General features: G+C 45.4%; 3 protein-coding genes and 1 long non-coding RNA gene across 4 annotated transcripts in view; 3 read left to right on the top strand and 1 right to left on the bottom strand.

Moving 5' to 3' along the window:
• LOC147992487 (uncharacterized) overlaps nucleotides 1–20,444 on the bottom strand; it is a 285,776-nt gene that overhangs the window by 242,755 nt on the left and 22,577 nt on the right. The window lies entirely within an intron of this gene.
• Nucleotides 3,259–5,475, top strand: LOC147992490 (Rab5-interacting family protein). The gene is made up of 4 exons (XM_087530710.1): nucleotides 3,259–3,487; nucleotides 4,284–4,479; nucleotides 5,021–5,040; nucleotides 5,182–5,475. The coding sequence occupies exons 1-4, from the start codon at nucleotides 3,399–3,401 to the stop codon at nucleotides 5,210–5,212; spliced, it is 336 nt and encodes a 111-aa protein (XP_087386836.1). The 5' UTR covers nucleotides 3,259–3,398; the 3' UTR covers nucleotides 5,213–5,475.
• LOC147992489 (uncharacterized) lies at nucleotides 5,877–7,372 on the top strand. Its single transcript, XM_087530705.1, has 2 exons — nucleotides 5,877–6,527; nucleotides 7,122–7,372. The coding sequence occupies exon 1, from the start codon at nucleotides 5,918–5,920 to the stop codon at nucleotides 6,506–6,508; it is 591 nt and encodes a 196-aa protein (XP_087386831.1). The 5' UTR covers nucleotides 5,877–5,917; the 3' UTR covers nucleotides 6,509–6,527; nucleotides 7,122–7,372.
• Nucleotides 7,745–18,441, top strand: LOC147992488 (disease resistance protein Pik-2-like). Its single transcript, XM_087530703.1, has 7 exons — nucleotides 7,745–8,529; nucleotides 8,632–8,729; nucleotides 8,816–8,997; nucleotides 9,091–9,293; nucleotides 9,422–10,110; nucleotides 18,099–18,156; nucleotides 18,244–18,441. The coding sequence occupies exons 4-7, from the start codon at nucleotides 9,105–9,107 to the stop codon at nucleotides 18,349–18,351; spliced, it is 1,044 nt and encodes a 347-aa protein (XP_087386829.1). The 5' UTR covers nucleotides 7,745–8,529; nucleotides 8,632–8,729; nucleotides 8,816–8,997; nucleotides 9,091–9,104; the 3' UTR covers nucleotides 18,352–18,441.

Below are 20,444 nucleotides of genomic sequence, written 5' to 3'. Positions count from 1 at the left end.
CAATTAAGCATTTTCGGTCATCGGATTAGGTGTGAATCGTGCCTAATCTCATTTCGTTCGCTAATATCGATCCCACACCGTACTGGGCCGCTGCTCCGATTAGGTGTGAAGCATGATTTTACCGCTTGTATATGAGATTTCCTCATACTACAGACTAATTTATGGTTATGTTTATGCAAATTTAATATATTTCATGTGGTAATATATTTACGAAAATTCCTATCATTTAGTTGTACAAATAGATAGGCGCCATCAGTGATCTAGTCCATGTATATAATTGGACATTGTTTAGTGTGATATATTTCATGATTATTGCTATCCATTTCTGAAAATCAATATCATTCTTTTTATTTCATCGCGCAACAAATCATCATCTATATGTGCTCAAATGCTAAAATGTGGTATATATGTACTGAAATGTTGAAGACTACATGCTGAAAATGTTGCGTATATATGTGTAAATGTTGAAAAAATACATGATGAAGTGTGAATTGGGTAAGGTCATCGAGATGGGTATTTTTTACCCGTGGGTATTACCCGCACCCGACCGGGTACGGGTATGGGAGAAAAATAATGAGACGGGTACGGGTTTGGGCAACCATTACCCGCACCCGAACTCGGCGGGTGCCATGTTAAAGGCTAATGTTTATTTTTCTATTATGAAGGATAGGAAGAATTTCTTCATAGAAATAAGATTCCATTCCTACAAACTAAAGGGCTCTAAAGAAATTTTTTCTATAGAAATCATATCCTATGAAATTCCTACAAGATTCCTCTAAACCAAAGGAGGCGTTGGGCTTCTCGCGTGGAGTACAAATGATGGACAACAGATGCTTGCCAAGTGCTGTCTCCTTCACCCACCATGTCGTATGTTGTGCAACTAGGAGAAGGAGTTGATGGACCATCTAGTCACCGCGCCGTTTGATAGTGGGTCCTTTCCTGGATTCAACCGACCGTTCATCACTCCTGAAGCTCGGGTCATGGACTGACGACATGAGGCTAGCTACCCACTTCGCACCCACCGTTGGATGTAAGAGGGCATGTCCACGGTGATCATGCCGAGGGGTGGTTTTAGCACAGGTGAAATTTGAAGATTCTTCTCAAAACGGCTAGGAAGGTATATGTGGGTGCAATATGTATTTTGTGTACGTGATTTGGTTTCACCTATATTTTTTTTGATGCAGAACCTCTTTTAATAGTACAGATTTCTTACAGTCAAAGAAATAAAAAGCATCAGCAATGTTGTCTTCGATCTTTTCTTCCCATCTTGTGTCATATAAATATGCTTGTATAGCTCAAGCACACAGTTAGTCCATAAATTACGTTGCCATCAATACCAAAACACTTAAGGCGCAAAATGCCCTTTCAGCGTCCTCATCGGCTGGAGGTCGATGCCTATCAACTATCATGGTGATGGGACTTGGACTTATTAGTACGTCGGGAAGCCGTACTACCCAGATTACTGGAAGTTGCGATATTACTCTTGGATTTGGCGTAAGTCTTGTGCTAGTGTGCCGTTAATTTGAGCGCATGCATGCGGATTTCCCACCACTTCCTGTCTAAAAGCCCGTGAGGTATAACTCTGCCGAGCTCCCGGGCAGCCGCATGCAAATTCTTTGCCCGTGTGCAGCGAGAAGTCGTATTAGGCTCTGCAGTCCTCTCGATGTCCTGCTTCGCCCATGTGCCTCCAAGGCGAGCTCATTCCTTGCTGCCATCAGCATGAATGTACTCTTCAGATTCTCCTTTTGTCTAATGATTTCATTCTTCACTTGATACTTTTTAAGATCTCTATGAAACTAACATGCGATTGGTAACTATGTTTGATTCTAGGTTGCCATATTCTACATATATAGTACTCCCTCCGTAAACTAATATAAGAGTGTTTAGATCACTACTTTAGTTATCTAAACACTCTTATATTTCTTTACAGAGGGAGTACAATAAAGAGAAAACGAATTATTATTTGAAGAGTCCGTACATTGTTCATTTTGTCAAACATTGTTAATTGCCCGTAGCAGCACACGGATATTATGCTAGTTTTAGTGTTAAAACTTGTATAGTTGAAACATTTCTAAAATCTAAAGGTACAATGTCAGTTGCTTCAGATCTATCAAAGGGTCCAACGCCGATGAATATGGCCCCCGAGCACTGGTCCTTAGGAGCATATGCACGAAGACTTCCCATCTTTCATCAACATGGTCAAGCCGGCTCCGACGAGGGAACGACGACATTGGCGCGTCGACTGCTCATTCTACTAGCAGTGGTGGTTGTCCGTTGGTCTAGAGATCTGGATGTAATTTTTTTATCATGTTTAAGGTGCCTTTTTACTTCTGATGAATTTTATAATATATCTAAATCTTTTTCGCAATAAAATAAATTATATCGTAGGTGTGCAATTGAGGGTACTCAACTTAAACAGTGAACCATTGATACAAGCTGCAGAGGTACCTTTGTATAGGACAATTAATGTGGGGCAGAGGTAGTAGAAATGTCTTCTATACAATTATAGCCAAACAGATTTCTCCCCTCAATTTTATCACAAAATATAAAAAGACAGACTTGAACCTAGGGATAGTTCTATATTTTTCTATTTTAGGGGTCTATCTGCAAAGTTTTCAGGATATTCGTGCTTTTTCTGGTCAATCTTTTAGCTTCCATCGTGTGTTTGGCTATGTAGCTTTATTTTCTATCAGTGAAATGAATTACGTGGTTGCTCTAAATAAATGCACTTGAGGCGGAACTAAGTGCCTGTATGGAAGGCATGTCCCTTGCACTGGAGTGGAGTCGGCAGGATGCCCTTGTTGAAACAAATTCCATGGAGGTCGTTAAGATGATTAATAATCTATCTCGAGATAGCTCACAGCTGGGTCATCTAGTTGAGCACGTGAAGCATCTCATGAAGCAAGGGAGGCGTTTCGTTGTCAACAAAATCTCCAAGGAAATGAACCAAGCGAGCGATCTACTTGCTCGTTTTGGTCGTCTAGAGGAACGAACAGTAGTTTGGTTAGGATCAATGCCTGATGAAATATTAGACCTCATCCTACCAGATTGTAATGTGACTATTATTTAAACAATACAATCCCTTTACCCCGCAAAAAAATAAAAAAAATAAACGCACTTTGACAAAGTCCAAACTCCTTTTGCTCATATTTTTTCCAAGCAACTCTGCAAAACAAGTAGTATACGATAGGATTTCCCTAAAAAGAAGTAGACGGTAGGATTCCTGAAAAAGAGAAAAGGCCGAGGACCAGCAGGCGAAAAACCCCCTAAGACCTCCCTCAGAAAAAAAAAACACTACGACCCAACCCCGTCCCCGTGCAGTCGAGCCGTCCAGATCGCTGCCGCCCCAGACTCTCCGCCCCCAAATCTCGCCCGGAGAAAAGAGAGATTTCGCGGCGATGGCGGCGGCCGGCGGCACCTCCTCCGACGATGTCCCCGTCATCCAGGCGGAGAACCTCACCAGCAACGTCAGGTCCATCCTCTACAGGTACGCGCCCCTCTCTTCCGCGCACCCCCCTTCTCTTCCCGTTGGGTTCGGCGGTGAACTCGATCTGATCTGGACTCTGGAGGTGTGCTCAGTTTAGGATTTTTTTAGCTTGTTCAGGTTTGATCCGAGCGTATCTCGTGGATCATTAGCGTAATTGCTGGCCGCTGGATGTTCTAGTACAAGTATTCGAGGGAAGGGACGAGGGGAGTGGAATTTTTTTTTTTCGTTTTTGAGCAAGGGGACGACGACTTTGGAATTAGTGGTTCTCCTGGAACTATGATGCGCTAACAACTTTACACAGTGAATTGGAACCTTTGGTAGCTGGGTGGTGGGCTGATTTAAAAGGATTTGCTTAGATTTTCCTGCTAGGTTGAGATGCACTGTACCCGGAACAGCCTTAAAATTGGTGAACAGCAAAGCTAAACTGGTGAAGTGATTTGATCTGGTGGGCATGCCTCTTAGATGGTAGATCCACTAGGTGTATCTAGTTTTCAAGCGGTATAGAAGTGATGCTCTTGTTGGTTCTCTGTGCTTGAGACTCGTATGGAAAGCTGTTTATAGACAATCTAATTACAGTTCAATAACTATTTTAACTTGTTTGGTTGGTGGTGGACATACATAATACTGTAGTTACAGGCTTCAGCACTGATTGTTTTCTGTGTGATGTACACTATCCAGTTTCCTGTTTCCATTTTGGTGATAACACCTTTTCGACTATAAGGAATTACCCTAGACGTTATCTGCTATTTAACCAAACATGGTTTGTCCTGAACATGATGATTTGTTCGTTTTACAGTCGGACATTCTTGTCGATCATCAGTGGAGTTGTTGCTGGTATCTGGGGGTTCACGGGTCTGACGGGCTTCGTCTTCTACTTTCTGATAATGATGGTAGCATCTATTGGGCTCTTGGCAAAGTCAAAGTTCTCAGTCCACACGTACTTTGATAGTTGGAGCAGGATTTTAGTCGAAGGGGTTTTGGCCGGCCTTATGGTAAGCATTGTTGCCATCATGAGTATTCTGTGGTTTACACCCTAACTGCATAAACATTTTGACCCTTGGATGCTATTTTATATACTGTTGAAATATGTCATGTACAAACACTATTACCCGTCTTTGGTTTTAGTCTAAATTAATCTAGGAAGCTATTGAATATTGAGTTGGATCCAGATGAGTTCTTATTTGGTACGGCTGTAAAAGCCTGAAGTTAGGACTAGGAGTTATACAAGTATATACAAGTCTAATTTGACACTATGTTGAAAGATTAATTGTAGCTTTAGATAATGCAGTAGGGCCACAATCATGAATAATAGTGAAACTTGGGAGGAATATTATCTATAGTATCTATGTTATAATGGCCACTCATGTCCGTCGATAGATGTTTCAAAATGATCCAAACACAACTGTTCATTCTACTCAATTGCCATTTGTATTCTTTATGTTCTCGTTTTCAAGTTTATCTTATAATATTTGCTCACTACAATGAGCTTTTGCTTTGCGTGATGTTCTAACATCGTGAATTTTTCATTTGCAGTCCTTCGTGCTGTTCTGGACGTATCCTTGATAAATTAATATGTGCTGTTCTTTTTGAATATATCAAGCCCTTTTACTGCTTTTGTGTACCCACCCCCATCCTATTTTAACCGTTCCTCTGTTGATATATTTTTGCTTGAGTTCATCCTTGACATGTACAAGATTTGCGTACGATATCGTCCACATTTTCTGAGTTCTGATGGAAGGAGAGTCTGATGAACGCAACATGCTGCATCTTCTGATGGAAGGAGCTAATGTCAGATGAACCAAGCATATGCAAGATTTCCCCTTAACATGATGGAACAATGGAGTCTCATCGTTATCCGTTTTTGTTGTTAGTTATTACTATTACTGTCTAGTTTGGTGAACTGCAACATTGTATATGCCTATTTGATGGCCAGTGTATCAGATATCACGGTGTAAACACCACACTTAAATTCATTTACCCATGTCGTAGCTCGCCTGATGATCCAAAACAATTACATCACATCATTTCCTGCGTTCATGCTGTTGAATCACTTGCGATGAAAATGCTATTAATCTTATAGGCAATGGCTTCTAAATGTGTCCTCATTTGTTGTATATAATTCGGTTCACTTGCTTCTTAAAAACAACATATAATCTGTCTTGTGTTTTTAATCCTTTTTTGTCAAAATCTTGTGTTTTTTAGCTGATTTTGATTGATTTATTTTCAATTTTTTGAGATTATATACTACTGCTGCTTTAATTTTTGAGAGAGAAGCATGACCTCATGTAACATAATGGGCTCATTGGGCTGGGTTTACTACATGGGCCTAAGTCCAGATCCAAAGTCACAGGCCATGGTTTCATTTCCAAAACCCAATTCCCACAGAGCATCGCTCCCACTGGACCCAGAACCCTAACCTCCCTCTCCACTATGGCCTCCTCCCTCCTCCGCTCCGGCCAGCGCCTCCTCCGCCACCACCGCGGCCGCCTCCCCGCGGCCTTCTCCACGGCGGCCGCCGAGGAGCTCATCGACGTGCGCAAGCTGCCCACCGACTACGACCCCTCCACCTTCGACCCGACCGCGCCGCCGTCCCGCCCGCCGCCCTCCGACCGCGTCTGGCGCCTGGTCGACGACGTCTCCGCCCTCACCCTCGCAGAGGCCGCCGAGCTCTCCGCCCTCCTGCTCCGCCGCCTCGACATCCCCTCCGCGCCGCCCATCGCCATCCTCAACTCGGCCGCGGGCCTCGGCGGCGGCGGCGCGGCGGCCGCCGGCGCGGCCGGCGACAAGCCGGCGGCCGCGGCCGAGAAGACGGTCTTCGAGCTGCGGCTCGACTCGTTCGACGCGGCGAGCAAGATCAAGGTGATCAAGGAGATCCGGACGTTCACGGACCTCGGGCTCAAGGAGGCCAAGGAGCTGGTGGAGAAGGCCCCCGCCGTGATCAAGGGAGGGTTGTCCAAGGAGGAGGCCGAGAAGATCGTTGAGCGGATGAAGGCCCTCGGCGCCAAGGTCGTCATGGACTGATCGGCCCCTGCATTTCGAGGTGAGATGAGATCTCTCTCGCGGAATTGGGAACTCAGATTAGCTTGAGCCGGCACATTGATGACTTGCTGTAGTGAAATTGTCGAGAAACTGATGGCCCTTTCACCTATATGGTTGTTGCTACCTAGGATGTTGCCCATCACATTTCATTATGATGCAATGCCCTTGCTGTCTAATCCAGTAATGTACCCACAATTGCATTTCATTATGATGCAATGTGTGACATTTGATTGCATTATTTCGCTGTGATCCTAGTAAGCAATGTGTGACATTTGATTGCATTGTTTCGCTGTGATCCTAATAACCCTTGCTGTTTAATCGCAACTGCACATTTCTGGATTTACAACTGTCCATTTGTCAGCAAGTCGAGTTATCGATTTCAGATGTATATGCAAATGTCTACTTTCTGCTGTGTTCCGTATGGATAAAATAAAGGCCGCTCTACCTTGAATGGAACTGAATCCTTGTGTGTTGGTGTATATTAATTTTCTTATTCGCACATATATCACAAATGCTGCGTTCCACTATTCCATAGAAAGAAGGAAGTAATTGTGCATTATGTATGCAAATTTAATTCTGCTCCTCATATCTGCAGGCACTGCTGAATGTATGAACCATATGACCACCATGGTTGATTGCTGCGAGCATTGTGGGACTGTCAGTGCCAATTGAACCTTTTCAGGCTCAAAGGTCACAATGCTGGATTCTCTTAGTTGCCTTCACTCCTATTTTGTTGATGAATTTTCTGTCCCTAACACGAAATGTGGAATAAAATATTTTGAAAAATCAGATAAGAAACATGTGCTGAAATGACTTGTGACTGCAATGGAGCTGCCTTTTATTTCATTTTGAAAACTCAAGTTATACTTTGGCTGACATGCATTTGGTTTCTTGTTAGAAGTACTATGGTGCACTGCCCTTCCTTGGCTCTGTGATCTGCTTGTGTTGTGGCAAAAGATTCAATTTTGGTGTAATGTGGTGGCCAGTTAACCAACTACAGATTTGTACACTGGATTATTATGCAGTTATAAAACATGGTCAACCAATTGTTACCATACATTTGAGTTTGTGATATCATGCTCCTGGCTTCCAACCAAACTGCAACTGTGGCAACTATGAGCACCACTAGTCTCCAGCAAATTCTTCTCTTTATGTATACATTGACATCTCTCGGAGCAAAAAGGAGAAAAAGAGTCCCCTCCGCAATGCCAAGGATGCTTTTGTTGTTCCTTTTGGTGTTTCATGTGGAGTAGCTAGCCTGAGATAGGGGTTCAAAGCAGCCTGACATTAATATGCAGGGTTCAAAACAGTCTGAGAGGCAGAAAACGTGGGTTCAACAGAACAAGAGCTGCCTCCCAGATTGTTCAGGATGCTAGCTACTTCGACATGAAACAACAAAAGGATGAAGACGTACTAATCTGCTGCTGCTGTAATTATCACTGTAATTACCCTTACACGGACTACGTGGACACGTCTGCCTGCATCCCTACAGGTGGTTCAACTATCACTGTCTCCGCTATCCGCTTAACCTCTCACTCGTGTAGGAAGCAATCATCAATGCTGAACTGGGCGATGAGTTGTTCTTCTGCTGATTGGTTCAACGCCTGCAGGTCAATCCGAGAGAGTGTTATTTTAAATAAACAAACCATCCATGAAAAAAGGAGGGAGCACCTAAGAAATAATTTAGAGGCCAACGACCTGCTGGTGTAGGGGCCCTGTTGGAGATGCTCTAAGAAAACAAATGACTAATCCTTCCATGCAAAGCCATATTATATGCTGGCGTAGTGCTACTAGTAGCTGTTGCTTCCTCTGTTAATGATGTAACCAATTCATTAGCCATAAAATAGACACAACCTGCCTCGCCCGTTGACCTCCTAACCACGCTCCTCAGCCTTACTTGGTAGTCCCATCGACATCTCTGATCTCGTTTCTTGGTGTTGTATCTTTGGCGACTCCATTCTTCAATGCGGCTGAACAAGAAGTGGTTGTTGATTTCTATCAAGGTCTGTTCTTTTTTCCCCTTCTCTCCCTTGGGTTGAGCTTTTGAATTGGAATTTGTGCTTTTCTGGTCTGATTGAGTACTTGATCAATTGTTGTTGTTCCAGACTTGTGATCGAGCCAGCTTGCATTTGGTTGCAGAAATATTATTTACCTGCAGATCGACCGAGCTGCTACAGCTCTTGTTTACCTAGCATCGCAGCAGGTAAATCTTTTGAGCTAGTTTGGTTGTTTTAGAGTACGATGGTATGGTTCACCAATAGTAAGAACTTCAATTTTCACCTCTCTTAGCGATGGGCTAGCCGGCTGTGGGCATCCAGGAGCTGGTGGCCTGTCGAGCGGGTGTGCCCGAACTGATTCACCTGCTCATCCTTGGGAAACAGAGTTGACTTTTGAAAGATGTAAACGCTACCACATAGATGGAACAGATCCAGATGTTTCAAGTCTGAATGAACGTGCAGCACAAACCAAAGGTAATGCCTTACGTACTTACACGGAATCAAGTTATGGTTGATGTGCTTTGGCATTTTCATACTAAGAAATGCCAACGAAAATTAACATGGCAGATCGAGCGACTGTGATGGAGGCCGTGGTGAGCGCCTCCCACGGCGCCGTGCAGATCCTGTTGAGGAAGCTCGGCAACATCCTCGCCACCAAATACACGCTTCTCCGCGGCATTCGTGGGGAGATCCAGGAGCTCAAGGATGAGCTCGAGAGCATGACTGCGTGCCTCCGCGACCTCGCAGACGATGATGATCACAACGAACAAGTACTGCAAATGCTAGTTGATGGATCTTTTTAGTTGAACTCTTTGATAGCAAGGAAAACATGTCTCTTGTAATGAGACGAGACAAACACTGGCATGATTAACTGATGTGCTCATTCATATACGTGCAGACTAGGACTTGGATGAAACAAGTGAGGGAGGTCGCGTTTGATGTGGAGGACTGTATGGACAGGTTCTGCCATCACCTCAGCGAGAATCATGGAGACCGTCAAGGACTCCTGGAATACCTCCATAGGATGTTCAACATGGTGCGAACATTGAGGGTGCGGCACAAGATGGCTACCGATATCCAGGGCCTCAAGTCTCGTGCCCAGAAAGTGAGCGACCGGAAGCTCAGGTACACATACACTCCAGACGACTTGGTTGGGCGGTCGGGCAAGGTGCTTGATACGTCGTACAGCCACCTCGACGGCTTGGACCGCTGGCTGCCAGCAATCCATGGTGACAGGTCCGGGCTAGTCGGGATGGGCAAAATGACTGATGCCGTGGTCAGGCTGCTCAACGAGCAACGCCTGGCGGCGGCAGGTCCTCGAGTTTTGTCCATAGTGGGGTTCGGTGGCCTTGGCAAGACCACCCTCGCGACGACCGTCTACAACACCCCAAAGTTGGGTAGCATCCAGTGCCGTGCTTTCATTCCGGTGTCCCAGACATACGACGTCCGTTCTCTTCTCGAGTCCATGCTGAAGCAGCTTTCAGCTTCGGCTAAAAAAGATAAAAATGATGATCCCCTCAAGAACATTAAAGACTGGGATAAACGGGAGTTAGTTGACAAGATTAAACAACATTTGGATGACAAGAGGTATGTAATGATACACTACTGCTTTATTGATCATTAAGTCTTGCGTTGCTGATTGCTCATACATTAATGAAGCACTTTTTTTACACTATTATCTGGTTTAATTAGTTTCCTCTTATGCCATACTCCCTCTGTTTCTTTTTACTCTACATATTAGGTTTTTCTTAAGTCAAACATTCTGAAGTTTGACCAAGTTTATAGAAAGAAATACGAACATTAACAACGTCAAATCAATATCATTAGATCCATCATGGAATATATTTTCATATCGTATTTATTTGGTATTGCAGATATTGATACTTTTTATTATAAAAAAGTTTGGTCAACTTTACAAAGTTTGATTTAAGACAATAATAATACGCGGAGTAAAAAGAAACGGTGGGATTATAAAGATGTTAGGCATGTATAGTGGTTGATAAGACAGTATTTAATGTTATGAGATCCTAAAATTATTGAGTGAATAAATTAAAGCCTGAAAATTATGTGAATAAGAGATTACATCTCGTATAATGGAGAAAAATGGGTTGTCTTTCTTCCTAAGAGATCATCTCTCAATTAAAAGAAGTCAAGAATTTTTCATTTCACTCTTCCCTGCCATCAGTTATCCGGCACTAAGATGGCAGTATTGTACACGCCCTAAATCAACTCTAGCATATTCCCCAAATCTTGGGCCAGGGGCCCGTCTCCTCTTGGTCCATGTGCCCTAGCCCAAGGGCAAGACCTAGAAGAAAGGAGCAGCAGGTCGTCTCCCAGTGAGAGCTGCCACACACACACACGACAGAGCCACAGGATTCTCAATAAAAAAAACACAACAGAGCCACAGACAGGGTGAGCCCGCGATTCAACATGGTATCAGACGCAGGCGAGGTGCGGTGGACAACAGCGACGGCGACGGTGGCCTAGTTGCCGGCTAGCAGCGGGTCCGGCGAGGAGGCGGCGGCGCATCTGGACGGGCGCGGCTGTGTGTGTGTGCGCATGCATGCGGCTGAGCGTCACGGCGGCTGGCTGGGTGCTGCGAGAGGAGCTGGGCGGGTGACGGCGGCTGGCTGGTTCCGGCGAGCTGGAGGCGGCAAGCTTGGTAGGAGAGGAAAGAAGAAAGGGCTCTACTGCTGCACACTTGAGTGCGGCTCCTGGAGCAGAGGAGGTGCAGCTGGCTGCGGTTGCTGAGGGCTGCTGCTGGCTCTGCTACTTCTGCTCTCGGTTGCTGATTGCTGCAGATTGGTAAAGGAAGGAGAGGTGACAAACTGCTGCTGTTCTGAACTACAGTTGCTGCTGCTTGCTGTTGGTGCCGCAGAGGGTGCTCTTTGCACTGCTGCTGATGTTTTTTTTTGAAATGGAACACTATGATTCCATACCTCACACGGGTTCAGCATGAACGCCTACCCTTAAAACGTTTACATCATCAGGCAAAGCATTTGCCCAGTGCTGCCTAACAGCTTGTCCTCTGGCTTCTAGAGCAGCCAGTGTATGGACCAACTTATTACAACCCCCTGGGGCGAAAATAAAACAACAGGAATTGAAGTTCTGCCGTGCAAATAGTTTTATTTCCTTGAAGAGGATTCCTTCAGGCTGCTGCTGTTTGCAGAGGAGAGGAAGGTCGTGCTAGAAGAAGGCTGTGGAGGTTGCTCGTTGCTGCTTGCCAGAGGCGAAGGTGGCTGGCTGAATTGCAGGTGTTGGTGTTGTGCTGCTGCTGACTATCCCGAGCAAAGATGGGTGAACCAAAAGGGAAATACAGCATGTCTGTGGCAGAAGCTGAGAAGACAAACTGGTGAAGGAATTGGAGAGCCTCAAGAGGAAGGTGGAGGAAATCCAGGCTATCAAGGAAACAGCCGAGGGGGCGACACATGAGAAGGATGCTCAGATCGTTAAGTTGAGGGCTGAGTTGGAGGAGCTTCATGCTTTCATATCACAGCTCCAAACTGCAGGCTTGAATGCTCGCTATGGAGATTGTGCTCACTGGGCCTCCACTGATGACGATAATCCGGAAATGACATCTCTTGCTACTGACAAGAATGGTGCAGAATGGGTTCTAGACTCTAGAGCATCTAGGCATGTTGCGGGTAAATCCTGCGTGTTCGAGTCTTACAATAAGTATCCTCCTCACACGGGCACTATGCAAACTGCTGATGGCACAAAACAACCTGTCTGAGGGGTTGGTACGGTACAGTGCACTCCGACCATCTCCCTATCCTCAGTTTTACATGTGCCAACTTTCCCTGTCAATTTGGTCTCTTTCAGTGCTCTCTTTGATCAAAAAGACTGTCGTGTGATTCTTGACCAATTCAGTTGCGAGATTCAGGAGTGACAGACGAGGAAGACGGTTGGGACTGACACTAGGCATAGGGGGCTCTGGTACATGGACCAGGAGGTGCAGCCAGACTTGGTGTGTGCTGCGACCATGGAGGACAAGGAGAAGCAGGCGATGATCCATCACTGTAGGATGGGACATGTATCTTTTGATAAGATGAGCAGAATATTTCCGGATGTTATGTGTGGAATAGGCAAGGGCAAGCTGACATGTGATGCTTGCGAATATGCAAAACACACAAGAGCCACATATGTGACTAAGGGGCTTAGGAGTATATCTCCTTTTATGCTTATTCATTCGGATGTATGGAAGAGCCTAGTTGTGTCATTGCATGGAATGAAGTACTTCGGTACCTTTATCGACTGTTATATTCGTATGACTTGGATTTATTTGATGCGTCACGAGGATGAGGTGTTTAACCGTTTTTAGAATTTCCATGCCTTGGTGAAGAATCAGTTTAAGGTGCAGGTGCAGGTGATCAAGACTGACAATGGCACAGAGTATGCGAACAACACCTTTGGGGCCTTCTTGTCTGACCAAGGGATTCTTCATCAAACTTCTTGTCCGGACACCCTCCCTTAGAATGGAGTAGCATAAAGGAAGAATCGACATATTCTTGAGGTTGCTCGGTCGTGGATGTTTACCATGAATGTGCCCAAGTTCTAGTGGATTTAAGATGTCATGACAGCCACATACCTGATCAATCGGACACCTTCAAGGATACTTGGCATGAAATCTCCGTGTGAATTGTTGCTTGGAGAAAATAAGTTTGTTGTTCCCCCAAAGTTGTTTGGCAGTACCTGCTTTGTTCGTGACCATCGACCTTCTGTTGGGAAGCTAGATTCGCAAGCAGTGAAGTGTGTTTTTCTGGGTTATGCTTCTAGTCAACAGGGGTACAAATGTTGGTGTCCCTCTGATAAACACAGATTTGTAAGTATGGATGTCACCTACAGGGAGTTTGAGCCATTCTATGGTGAGCCAATAGACCTGAGTTTGTTGTTTGCAGAGCTTGACCACCTACACTCTATGGAAGATGATCAAGAGGGTACTAACACTGATGGTGATTTGCAGGCTCATGTCCCTAGTTGGTACTCCCATTGATGATGATGTGCAAGTTCAGGTCCATCCAATAGTGACGATTGGTACTCTTCATGTTCCTATTTTGGATCGGTGGCTGAAGAGTCCCTTAGTGTACTCACGACGACAACCGTAAGTGCCACAAGTGCGTAGCTCATCTGACACTCGTCTGGTATATTCACGACAGTAGCCACAAGTGCAGGGGAGCAGTCAGTGAAGGGGGAGCAGCCGATGCAGGGGGAGCAACAATGCAGTGATGCAAGCTCATCTGATACAATGGGACTGCCTATTGCGTTGCGGAAGGGGATACGTGAAGCAGCAAAGAAGGCTTTACCACCCGATGCTTTTGATCATCATGACATTGGAAATTTTGTGTCCTATGAGGGCAAAATTTCGTGTTTTGACCCTTTTCTGAAACCTATTCGAAATCTGACCCTAGATTGAATTTTTTTCGAGATCTGACCCTTTTGCTACCGCCAGAGTCCATGGCGGTAGGGTCTAACAGCCTACCGCCAGGGACTTTGGCGGTTGGAAACATCGCTACCGCCAAATGGGCTGGCGGTAGCCTGCATAACCCTATCGCCAAGGTGCTTGGCGGTAGGCACGAGCACGCACTGTATTCAATACTTAGGAGGTTTTTGGCGGTAGAGCATGCAACCCTACCGCCAGGGTCCTTGGCGGTAGGCTGTTATACCCTACCGCCATGGTCCCTGGCGGTAGCAAAAGGGTCAAATCTCGAAAAAATAATTCAAACTAGGGTCAGATCTCGAATAAGTTTGGGAAAAGGGTCAAAACGCGAAATTTAGCCTCCTATGAGGCTCTGTCTCCTTCCTATAGAGCGTTTGTTGCCTCTCTACAAACAATGTCGATCTCAAAGGATTGGAAGGCTGCAAAGCAAGATTCGAAGTGGCGTGAAGCGATGATAGAGGAATTGGAAGCTTTGAAGAAAAACAAAACGTTGGTGCTAATTAACCACATTGCCGACAAAAAAGAAAGCAGTGAGTTGTAAGTGGATCTATACCGTGAAGCAACATCCCGAGGGGAAGGTGGAACCATATAAAGCCAGATTGGTCGCCACAGGGTATAGTCAAACTTACGGAATTGACTATGATGAGACGTTTGCTCCCGTGACAAAGATGAACACAGTAAGAATATTGGTTTCCTATGCTGTGAACTTTGGGTGGAAGTTGCATCAATTAGATGTCAAAAATGTCTTCTTGCATGGTGACCTGCAAGGAGAAGTGTACATGGAGATACGACCAGGTTTTGGTACCTCAGAGACCACGGGGAAGGTATGCAACCAAAGAAATCCTTGTATGGACTAAATCAATCGCCGAGGGCTTGGTTTGATAGGTTCAGACGTGCTGTCTGTGCTATGGGGTATGGTCAATGTAATGGTGACCACCCGGTGTTCTACGGACACTCACTATCTGATCGAAAGGTCACCATTCTTGGTAGTTTATGTGGATGACATTATCATCATCGAAGATGATCATCATCGGAGATGATGATGAGTAAATAAAGAGATTGAAGGGGTGTCTGAGCAATGAATTTGAGGTGAAGGATTTGGGCAACCTAAAATACTTCCTTGGCATTGAAGTGGCCCGGACAAAGAAGGGAGCATCTTTGTGCCAACGGAAATGCACCTGGGATCTCTTGAGTGACATGGGCATGATGGGATGTCGTGCATCCCCTACGCCGATTGAACAAAATCATCAAGTGACAGCTCAGTCAGGTGAGTTGGTGAATAAGGAAGATTATCAGAAACTGGTTGGGAGGTTATTGTACTTGTATCATACCAGGCTTGACATTACGTATGCCATGGGTGTGGTGAGCAGATACATGCATGAACCAAGGAGTGGGCATCTGGATATTGTGCACAGAATTATGAGATACTTGAAGGGGACTCCGGGTAAAGGGATGTGGTTTGTGAGGAGTGGACATCTTGAGGTGGATGGCTATAGTGACTCTGATTGGGCCAGTTGTAAGATGATAGAAGATCAACTTCTGGCTATTGTGTGTTTGTGGGAGGAAACTTGGTGTCATGGAGAAGCATGAACCAGACTATTGTGTCTAGATCAACAGCAAAAGTCGACTATAGAGCATTATCTCAAGGGTTGTGTGAGATGCTTTGGGTTAAGTACCTACTGAGCGAGTTGAAACTTCTAAGGAAAGGACCCTTGAAGGTGTGGTGTGACAATCAGTTAGCTATAGCCATTGCTAATGACCCAGTTCAACCGATAGGACAAAACATGTGGACATTGACCGCTTCTTCATTTAGGAGAAACTTGGTGCTGGGATCATCAGCCTTACTCATATCAGCTTTGGGCAGCAATTTGCAGATTGCTTGACAAAGGGACTGGGAACAAATAATTGTAACTTGGCATGTGATAAGATGGGGATGCTAGATATCTACCACCCATCTTGAGGGGGAGTGTTGAACCGGTATGGGCCAGGGGCCCATCTCCTCTTGGCCCATGTGTCCTAGCCCAAGGGCAAGACCTAGAAGAAAGGGCCACACACACACATGACAAAGCCACAGACAGGGTGAGCCCGCAATTCAACAGAACGTCAGAACCAAATGGTGTCACCCACCAAGTGAATCAACTTATTCCACCATGGCTCGCACAAAGAAGCCTCAGTAAGGGGTAGATCTCTACAAATTGGCAATCTCCTTGGCTTCACAAATTCTAAAGTCCGTCACACATAGTAGGCGAAGGCTCTGAAGTGACTCCTAACCGTCTAGGAGGCCACACCCTCCAAAACTGACAAGCAAAGCAAAGTCACTTGATAGAAACTTCTCAAAAGATCTTCAATCAAACATCTCTTAAGAACCCATAGGATCACTCTCTCACAAAGATAGGATTATGGTGAAAGAGACAAACTTGATGTGTAGGGGTTCATGAAAGGGTGGAGTTCTTGGCCTTCAAGAATCAAGAAGTGTTCATGGAATCAGCCAACACTTTCTTCTTTCTTTGTCTTGGATCTCTCTTCCTCACTTGCTTAGGTAAGGTGGATGAAATGGATTGACTTGAGTGGTATGCACATGGATGGGATGGATGAAAGGAATGCTTGAGTTACTTGCAGCCACAAAGGGGTATAGGAGGATATATACATATAGTCCAAGAAATCTGATTGTTGCTTGAAAAAGTAACTAGCTCGGAAATACTGGAGGAAAAACTTGAGGAGGCTTTTGAACAAGTTCAAACATTAAAACAACCAGAGCATGTTCAAGAACCAGTACTCAGAAGTACCGGGTAAAAATAGAGTGGTGGTTCCGAACATGAAATGTGGCTCCTTTCTGCGAGATTTTAACTGGCTCAAATGAACCGGTAAATCCAATTGCTCGGAAGTACTGTAGTAGACAGAGCAGCTCTCAAATGGGAAATGTGCAGAAATGGCTTAAGTCACAGCTCGAAAGCACCGGATCGAAACCCGCGTGGTACCGGGACCTATACTGGGACCACATAAAGGAGCAAACCGAGAAGGGCTTGGAAGTGCCGGGTAAAATGTTTTGCTCGGAGGTGCGAGAGCTTGGTCGCGAGATCTTATGGGTTTCACCTGTAGCCTACCCCAACTTGTTTGGGACTAAAGGCTTTGTTGTTGTTGTTGTTTGTTGGAGGTGTGAGAGCTAACAGAGAGATGCCTCAAATGGATAGGTTCAGTAGCACCTGAACAAAAATGTGCGGCAGTTCAGACACTTGAAAAGTTGGGTTTGAACTCTATGAAGTCAATAAACCTAAGTGCTCGGTAGTACTGGAAGAAAAATCTTCGGAGGTACCAGGGCTTAGAGATACTGAAGAATGAGGTGGGTAGAGTGAAATTTTGTGGATTTTGGGTTTATGTTCCATACCAAAGTACCATTGAGGGACTAATGTTCATGAAGTTCCATACCAACGTACCTTCTCTTGTGGCCCTCTTCATAGCACTAGTAGAAAACAGGGCTATGGTCCAGGCCGGGTCAGCCCATTAGTCCCGGTTCAGTCTAGAACCGGGACCAATGTGGGCATTGGTCCCGGTTCGTGAGCCCAGGGGGCCGGCCGGGCCACGTGGGCCATTGGTCCCGGTTCATCTGGACCTTTTGGTCCCGGTTGGTAGGGTGAATCGGGACCAATGGGCCACGCTCCTGGCCCACCACCTTTGGTCCCGGTTGGTGGCTTGAACCGGGACCAAAGGCTCCCCTTTAGTCCCGGCTCATGTCACCAACCGGGACCAATGAGGTGCCTATATATACCCCCTCGCGCAAGAGCAGAGCACACTGCTTTGTTTTTTCTGGCCGAGGGGGAGAGGGCTTTGTGGTGCTCTAGCTCACCTCCTATGCACATGAGGTGTTCGATGGAATGCCCGAGCCACACTACTTAAGCTTTCTCCTCTCAAAGCTCGACCTCCAAGCTCCATTTTCCTCGAGATTTGTCTAGATTTAGCGGTCTGTCACGCCCCGTCCCCGTCTTCACCGCCGTTGATCACCCGCGCCGATCTCATCACCGACACCACCGTGGTGAGCCTCTTGTTCTTATCTTCTTTCTGAAAGGAAAAATATTCTTACTTGTATGTTTAGATAGATACTTGTATCATTTTCTTACATTTATTATTGCATCTTATACAGTGCGATGGTTTTGGTATCCGCCCCCGTCGGCCCTCGTCCTGTCTATGATTCGGATGTGGTATGTATATTATCTTTATAACTATTGGTTCATTTATTGTTTATGAAAATTATGCCGACCAACGTGACATAGATTTTATTTATCTAGGATGTATGTGAATCGGAAATGCCAACCGACCCTATTGTCGAGAGGTTAAATTTAGTTGAAGAAGAAAACAATTTGTTGAAGGAAAAAAAATTGAGGAGGAGAAGATGATATTGGAGTTGCATGTTGCGGATGTCGTCGATGATCACAAGATCAAGATGGATGCAATGCGCTTGAAGATTAGAAAATATGCCATTCATACCGAGACTTGGTATCATTATGCCGTTGGATCAATTGTTACCTTGGTTGCGATTATGATCGCATTTGTTTTCACATTGAAATGTTTTACATAGTTTCAATGTATGGTTTAATTAATTAGATGCTCTGGAGAGCTTATGTTGTTAGATGAGAACTATGTATGCACTTTGGTTTTAATGTGATGATGAACTTCTATTAATTTGGACACTTAATTATATATAATGCACGCAGATGAACCGGCAATGGATGTACGGTGACAGACACACCCGCGAGTACATTAAGGGCGTGCATGAGTTTCTCGATGCGGCTGAGGCAAACAAGCAGAATGGTTTTATGTGTTGTCCATGCACTGAATGTGGGAATACGAGGTCTTACTCTAACCGGAAAATCCTTCACTCCCACCTGCTTTACAAGGGTTTCATGCCACACTATAATGTTTGGACGAGGCACGGAGAAATAGGGGTTATGATGGAAGACGGCAAAGAAGAAGACTACGATGACAACTATGTGCCCCCTGAATACGATGATGCTGCAATGGGGGGAGCTTGTGAAGATCAAGAGGAACCAGACGATGTGCCCAATGATGCTGCAACGGGTGAAGCTGCTGAAGATCAAGAGGAACCAGACGATGTGCCCGATGATGATGATCTCCGCCGGGTCATTGTCGATGCAAGGACGCAATGCATTAGTCAAAAGGAGAAGCTGAAGTTCGATCGCATGTTAGAGGATCACAAAAAAGGGTTATACCCCAATTGCGAAGATGGCAACACAAAGCTCGGTACCGTACTGGAATTGCTGCAGTGGAAGGCAGAGAATGCTGTGGCTGACAAAGGATTTGAGAAGCTACTGAAAATATTGAAGAAGAAGCTTCCAAAGGATAACGAATTGCCCGACAGTACATACGCAGCAAAGAAGGTCGTATGCCCTCTAGGATTGGAGGTGGAGAAGATACATGCATGCCCTAATGACTGCATCCTCTACCGCGGTGCATACAAGGATCTGAACGCATGCCCGGTATGCGGTGCATTGCGGTATAAGATCAGACGAGATGACCCTGGTGATGTTGATGGCGAGCCCCCCAGGAAGAGGGTTCCTGCGAAGGTGATGTGGTATGCTCCTATAATACCACGGTTGAAACGTCTGTTCAAAAACGAAGAGCATGCCAAGTTGATGCGATGGCACAGTGAGAACCGAAAGAAAGATGGGAAGTTGAGAGCACCCGCTGACGGGTCGCAGTGGAGAAAAATCGAGAGAAAGTACTGGGATGAGTTTGCAAAGGACCCAAGGAATGTATGGTTTGCTTTAAGCGCGGATGGCATTAATCCTTTGGGGAGCAGAGCAACAATCACAGCACCTGGCCCGTGACTCTATGTATGTATAACCTTCCTCCTTGGATGTGCATGAAGCGGAAGTTCATTATGATGCCAGTTCTCATCCAAGGCCCTAAGCAACCCGGCAACGAAATTGTTGTGTACCTAAGGCCATTAGTTGAAGAACTTTTACAGCTGTGGAATGAAAACGGTGTACGTACGTGGGATGAGCACAGACAGGAGGAATTTAACCTTAAGGTGTTGCTGTTCGTGACCATCAACGATTGGCCCGCTCTCAGTAACCTTTCAGGACAGACAAACAAAGGATACCACGCATGCACGCACTGTTTAGATGACACTGAAAGTATATACTTGGACAAATGCAGGAAGAATGTGTACCTGGGCCATCGTCGATTTCTTCCGACCAACCATCAATGTCGAAAGAAAGGCAAGCATTTCAAAGGCGAGGCAGATCACCGGAAGAAGCCCGCTATGCACACCGGTGATCACGTGCTTGCTATGGTCAATGATTTACACTACGTAATCTTTGGAAAGGGTCCCGGTGGACTAGCTGTTCCGAATGACGCTGAGGGACACGCACCCATGTGGAAGAAGAAATCTATATTTTGGGACCTACCCTACTGGAAAGACCTAGAGGTCCGCTCCTCAATCGACGTGATGCACGTGACGAAGAAC

This window comes from Triticum urartu, chromosome 1A (genome assembly GCF_056163025.1).
Source record: "Triticum urartu cultivar PI428250 chromosome 1A, HENAU_Tu73, whole genome shotgun sequence".
Taxonomy (NCBI): Eukaryota; Viridiplantae; Streptophyta; class Magnoliopsida; order Poales; family Poaceae; genus Triticum; species Triticum urartu.
Note: the sequence above shows the minus strand (reverse complement) of the source record. Positions and strands in the feature narration are given on the sequence as shown.

What these genes read in the sequence shown, in the direction of transcription:
- LOC147992490 (XM_087530710.1), top strand. Translation starts at nt 3,399, where the DNA reads ATGGCGGCGGCCGGCGGCACCTCCTCCGACGATGTCCCCGTCATCCAG. An exon ending in GTCAGGTCCATCCTCTACAG is followed by an intron (nt 3,488 to 4,283) that starts GTACGCGCCCCT and finishes TTCGTTTTACAG; the next exon opens with TCGGACATTCTTGTCGATCA. An exon ending in TCCTTCGTGCTGTTCTGGAC is followed by an intron (nt 5,041 to 5,181) that starts GTATCCTTGATA and finishes GACATGTACAAG; the next exon opens with ATTTGCGTACGATATCGTCC.
- LOC147992489 (XM_087530705.1), top strand. Translation starts at nt 5,918, where the DNA reads ATGGCCTCCTCCCTCCTCCGCTCCGGCCAGCGCCTCCTCCGCCACCAC.
- LOC147992488 (XM_087530703.1), top strand. Translation starts at nt 9,105, where the DNA reads ATGGAGGCCGTGGTGAGCGCCTCCCACGGCGCCGTGCAGATCCTGTTG. An exon ending in ATGATGATCACAACGAACAA is followed by an intron (nt 9,294 to 9,421) that starts GTACTGCAAATG and finishes ATATACGTGCAG; the next exon opens with ACTAGGACTTGGATGAAACA. An exon ending in CAACATTTGGATGACAAGAG is followed by an intron (nt 10,111 to 18,098) that starts GTATGTAATGAT and finishes CATCTTATACAG; the next exon opens with TGCGATGGTTTTGGTATCCG.